This window comes from Triticum dicoccoides, chromosome 3B (genome assembly GCF_002162155.2).
Source record: "Triticum dicoccoides isolate Atlit2015 ecotype Zavitan chromosome 3B, WEW_v2.0, whole genome shotgun sequence".
Lineage (NCBI taxonomy): Eukaryota > Viridiplantae > Streptophyta > Magnoliopsida > Poales > Poaceae > Triticum > Triticum dicoccoides.
This window is the reverse complement of record NC_041385.1, coordinates 600,578,569-600,583,991: the sequence shown is the minus strand read 5'-3', so window position 1 is coordinate 600,583,991 and position 5,423 is coordinate 600,578,569. Positions and strand designations below refer to the sequence as shown.

Below are 5,423 nucleotides of genomic sequence, written 5' to 3'. Positions count from 1 at the left end.
AATATATCCTTGATAACTTTTTGTGTGAATAACATGATAACTCACACATCTCAGCCCTGATAACTTATGTGCCCCGGTCTTTTTGGTAAATTTGGTGACCATGCGGGGGAGGGTGGTTGATGAAATATACCCTTTGGTAACTTTTTGTGTGAATAACATGATAACTCACACATCACAGTCTGATAACTTATGTGCCCCAGTCCTAATAACTTTGGCGACGGTGGTGAGTGGTGGGGGAGGGTTGTTGACGAAATATACCTCCAGTAACTTTTTTGTCAATATCATGGTAACTCACACATCATAGACCTGATAACTTTGGGTGAGGGGTGGTGATCAAGTATCCCCCGGTAACTTTCGTGTGAATAGCATGGTAACTCACACATCGGAGACCCGAAACTTAGTCGCTTCCGTTACTGAAATATGTCCCAGTAACTTTTTGTTGTCGAAACATACCCCAATGTGAAGTTACCACTACCCCATGCTGAAGTTATCGTGCTTCTCATTATATAGTCATTAACCTTCTCATATTATAGTTATCAGGCTTATCATAGTATAGTTATCATGTTGCTCAAGTCATAGTTATCACGCTGGTCATGCCAAAGTTACCAAGCAAAAACAATTATTATCGTTGATATGACAGAAAAAAGAAAGGTTATTGTTTATATTCAATAGACAACAACTAAGGGTGGCTCAGTTGGTTATTGGGCTCAAACTCTAACGAATAGACCTGGGTTCAAGTCCCCTTTCCAACACTTTTATTTTCTTTTCATATTATGTAGCCAAAAAACCAGAAAAACCACTAGCGATTTATTATTGGCGTATACGGTTTTTGAGAGAAGAAGAAAAATCGGTGGAATCGAGCGTGCTCGCGAGAGGAAGCTACGGTCGTGCGGATCTGTCGCTGGTCGTTAGCACAGTCCTTTCTGAAAATACTGTGCTACGCAGCATCTTCCTACATTGAAGACATGACCCAACATGGAGGCAGAGAATGCAGAAAGCAGCTTACCGATGGTTGGGATGGTGGTGACGATCTCTCCGAGCTTGAGCTTGTAGAGGATGGTGGTCTTACCAGCGGCATCGAGACCAACCATGAGAATCCTCATCTCCTTCTTGGCAAAGAGGCGGCTGAACAGCTTGGTGAACGTGAGCCCCATCTCTGCTCCTGCACCACAAAGAACAGTCGGAGAATTTTTAGACAAGATCCAGAGATCTACACAGATCCACTCTGATCCACCCACATCTCCCCACGCACACACACCCCTACGCCCAAGCAAATGGAGCACAGCCCACAGAATTCAGGAGGAATGAGTGCAGTCCCTCCCAGCCAAGAGATCCGCAAAATTCTCAACCTCTCTCCTTGCCGATCTACGGCGAGTGGCGGAATCGTATCGGATTCGTGAGACGGAAAGCCAAAGGAAACGAACAGATTCGCCAATACTGGCGCGGAAGCCCCGCGGGAGGGGAAACAACCCAGCCCGGACTCCATGGAGTCGACGGGCAGATTCGCGTGATCCACCGAACAACACGCGGTGCGCATCGACGGAATCGGCAGGGCGGATCAGATCCGCGGGCTACGAGGCGGAATTAAGGGGGGAAGCTGAAGGCAGCGGCGCTCACCGAGGTGGAGACGAAGGCTTCGAGGTCTCGGCGCTCCGGTGCGGCGTGCTCCTCCTGATCTCGGGGGAGACGGGCGTGGGAGTTGGAGCTTGGAACCGCACGGAAGAGATGGCTGTCGTGCAGTGCGGTGCGGTGCAGACCGGGCGGCCCGAAGGCGGATATATAGAAGGGCGCGAGGCCCATTCCCACGTGGCCTTTACACCGCGCCCAGTCCGCCCGCAGCCCGCACCGCATGGACACCTTCCTCCGGGGCTTCCACTGGCGTGCGGGCCTCATCGGCTCCACTCAGGGTAAGGATCGATTTTTTATATTTTTTTGAGAGGACGGTAAAGGCTCGATTTTTTATTTTATTTTTTGAAAACAGCCTACAAGGCCTAAACAAAGCTTACAGGTTGATACATTCACTTGACTGGGGCATTTGCAATGATCTTGCGATCCCCCTTTCTTCTCGCACAGGCTGCCAGCTCGTGGGCCACCTTGTTACTGCCTCGCCTGACAACCGACCAGGTAAGTGAACTAAATGCAGTGGCCTGGTTTTTTATGTGGTTAATGAAGGGGAATAGGTATTGACCTTTTTCTTTTTTTTAAGTACGTCAATGGCATACCATATTTTTATAGACGAAAGGAGAGTTATTTACAAGAAACTCATCCCGGTTGCGAACAACCCAGGATGGGAAACACACACCTACTCCAACTCCATGCTCGCTAAACTAACTCCTCACGAAACGTTGTAGACGTCCCGCTCCAAGCCCTGCTGTGTGCCATGTCGTGATTTCATCGAGCACAAGGTTAGTAGCAAGGGGTGCCAGCTTCTGTTGGTCGTGTCTGTTGAACACCCTTGCGTTTCTTTGCTTCCAAAGTATCCAAGCCCCGGCCGTCACCAGCGTATCGAAACCTCTTCTGTCTGGTCCCCTAAATTTTTTCCTTTCCCTCATCCACCAGTCCGAGAAGGTGTCATCCTGAGTTGTTCCTAGAACATTGATGCCTAGCAGGTCAAACACTCGGTGCCACACCTCCTGCGCAAAAGTGCACTTGGCCAGAATGTGATCAACATTGTCCTCCGCTTGTAAGCACGTGAAGCAGGGTGATGGTTGGTCCTGAAGACCGTGACGTGTTCTTCTGTCTGATGTCCACAATCTGTATTGCAACGCTAGCCAAATAAATAGCTTGCACTTAAGCGTCACCCAGCTTCTCCAAGTACAAGCCGTCGTCGGTGATCTCTGGAGTCTCGAGCAAAGGTAGGAATAGACCGATTGGGCCGAGTAGGTCGTCGTGGTCGTCGCCGGCCAACCAAATTTGTCTGTCTCATTCACATCTCGGTGCACCGATGCCAGCGCGTGGCAGAGGTGCATGCACTGTAGTTGGGCAGTGAAGGAAGCAGTAGCTTCGCAGTCCTCGTACCACCTGTCCTCTGCCAATGCTTGATGAACGGTCCGGCTGTTAACAATCCTCGTTGGCACCGTCTCCATCAAGCGGGGCCTTCTTCAGGCGGTTGATCAAGGACATACAGTCAGACTCAACTATGATTGGCCCGCGGTAGTGTGTGCTTAGCTCCGTCAGTCCTATCAACATTGCCTCTGTCTCCGCTTCTTCGATCCCTGCACTAGGTTTGATCCTGCGGCACACCGACATCGTGACCAAACCCTTGTTATCCCTAGTAATCATTTCGAGGCATGTCATGTCTCTATCACCCAAGAAGGATGCATCGACATTCATCTTCCAGCTATCAGGCGACGGGGGGTTCCAGCGAAGAATCTCATTCGAAGTGCGTGCCCGCCCACTTGGCAGCGCAGGGAACAGGCTAACTTTGCCCGCAGCATCCGCTTCAGGTTCCGAGGCAAGCATGATTTCCATCTCGTAACGCTGCTGGAAATCCACCGACATAGAAACCAAATCTTTCCCATCACCATGCACGCAATCTTCTCATATGAACAATGCTCTCCAGAACAGTAGAAGGATCCTATCGCGGGTTCTTGAAAGTGCGTTATATCGACTAGAGGGGGGTGAATAAGCGATTTTTATGAATTCTTCACTAAGGAATTTGCCGGTGAGGAAATTCCTTAGCGAAGAACTACTTGCAGCGGAATAAGTACTCAGAAATAAGCATAACAGAATACACACATAGTCATCATGATGAAATGAAGACAAACACAGAGTGCAGAAAGCGTAAACATAGGATAACACAAGATGAAGACAAACAGATTGAAGAAATTGAACTGAGGAAATTGAGAAAGTCTTCAGTCAAAGTCTTCAAACACAGATATGAACAATCACTCAACACAGTAATGAGGAAATGAAAGAGTTAAGGAAATAGAACCAGTAAGGTTCGTGAAGACAATGATTTGGTAGACCAGTTCCAACTGTTGTCTCAGTTGTACGTCTGGTTGGAGCAGCGAGTATTTAAACTCGAGGACACATAGTCCCGGACACCCAGTCACTGAGCACGCAGCTCAGGACACCAAGTCCTCACCATATTCTCCTTGAACTAAGGTCACACAGACCTCGTCCAATCACTCGTGGTAAGTCTTCAGGCGACTTCCAAACCTTCACAGACTTCGGTCACTCGGCGATCCACGGTTCCTCTTGGATGCTCTAGACCATGACGCCTAACCGTCTGGAAGAAGCACAATCTTCAAAGGTAACAAGCGTCGGATCCACGCAGGATCAATCTCTTCAGTGATGCTCAATCACTTTGGGTTTGTAGGTGTTTGGGTTTGGGTTTTTCCTCACTCGATGATTTTCGCTCAAAGTCCTCGGAGGATGGGATGCTCTCAAATGACAAGTGTCAGTTTCTCTCGAAGTAGCCAACCAGCTAGTGGTTGTAGGGGGCGACTATTTATAGCCTAGGGAGCAGCCCGACATGATAAGACATAAATACCCTTCAATGATATGACCGTTAGGTGGATAAGATATTTTGGGACAGCTGGCGCGCAGCACAACAACGGTCAGAAATTTGACTCTCAAATTCCTCAGGGCTATCATGTTCCTCACTGTGTAGGCAATCCGCACTGGCGAATTCCTAACTCCTCAGTCAGAACAAATTCCTCAGCGACCAAAAGAACTTCGTCTCTGTCACTGAAGAAATTGACTGAGCTGTATGAGATTTCCAATGGCTTCACTCAAAGGGATTGGTAGGTGTAGGATTTTGAGTTGAGCATCACATGGAAATTTTTCCTTAGTATTTCCTCGACCCCCTTTAACAGTACAGTGTTTCCTATGACTCAAGAAAGAGAAAAACAAAACTATGAAAACGAAAGTCTTCAAGCTTCATATTCCTCGCATGAATATCAAGTCTTCACGGACACACCAATTTCTTCAGTTTTAAAGTCTTCATGAAAGTCTTTAGGAATACCAAAATCTTCAGTCGAAGATATTCATTTTTAGGGGTCGACTTTCTTTGTAAATATCAAACTCCTCATAGACTTATAGACCTGTGTACACTCATAAACACATTAGTCCCTTAACCTATAAGTCTTCAATACACCAAAATCACTAAGGGGCACTAGATGCACTTACAATCTCCCCCTTTTTGGTGATTGATGACAATATAGGTTAAGTTTTCAACGTGGATAAACATATGAAGTGTAAGTACTGATATTGAGGAATTTGATTGCAAGATATAGAAGAACTCCCCCTGAAGATGTGCATAGTGAGGAATTTGCTTTTGAAGCAATGCACACTTGAAGAGTTGAATCATGGAGATCTCCCCCTATATCTTGTAATTCATACATGCATTTGACATATAATATGAAGAATTTAAAAAGCATGATGAAATATGGTGCCTGATGAAATTCAGCATGCGTGCA

The 5,423-nt window shown here is 47.1% G+C and overlaps 1 protein-coding gene across 2 annotated transcripts in view; it reads right to left on the bottom strand.

Annotated features, from left to right (window-relative positions):
• Positions 1-1,756, bottom strand: part of LOC119277351 (ADP-ribosylation factor 2) — a 6,053-nt gene extending 4,297 nt beyond the window's left edge. For both annotated transcript variants that reach the window (XM_037558630.1, XM_037558629.1), the window contains exons 1-2: positions 1,618-1,756; positions 1,007-1,162 (exon numbers count right to left, since the gene is read on the bottom strand). In XM_037558630.1, the coding sequence (XP_037414527.1) occupies positions 1,007-1,154 (148 nt within the window). In that variant the 5' untranslated portion in view covers positions 1,155-1,162; positions 1,618-1,756. The remainder of the gene's footprint in view (positions 1-1,006; positions 1,163-1,617) is intronic.
• Positions 1,757-5,423: the final 3,667 nt, after the last annotated feature.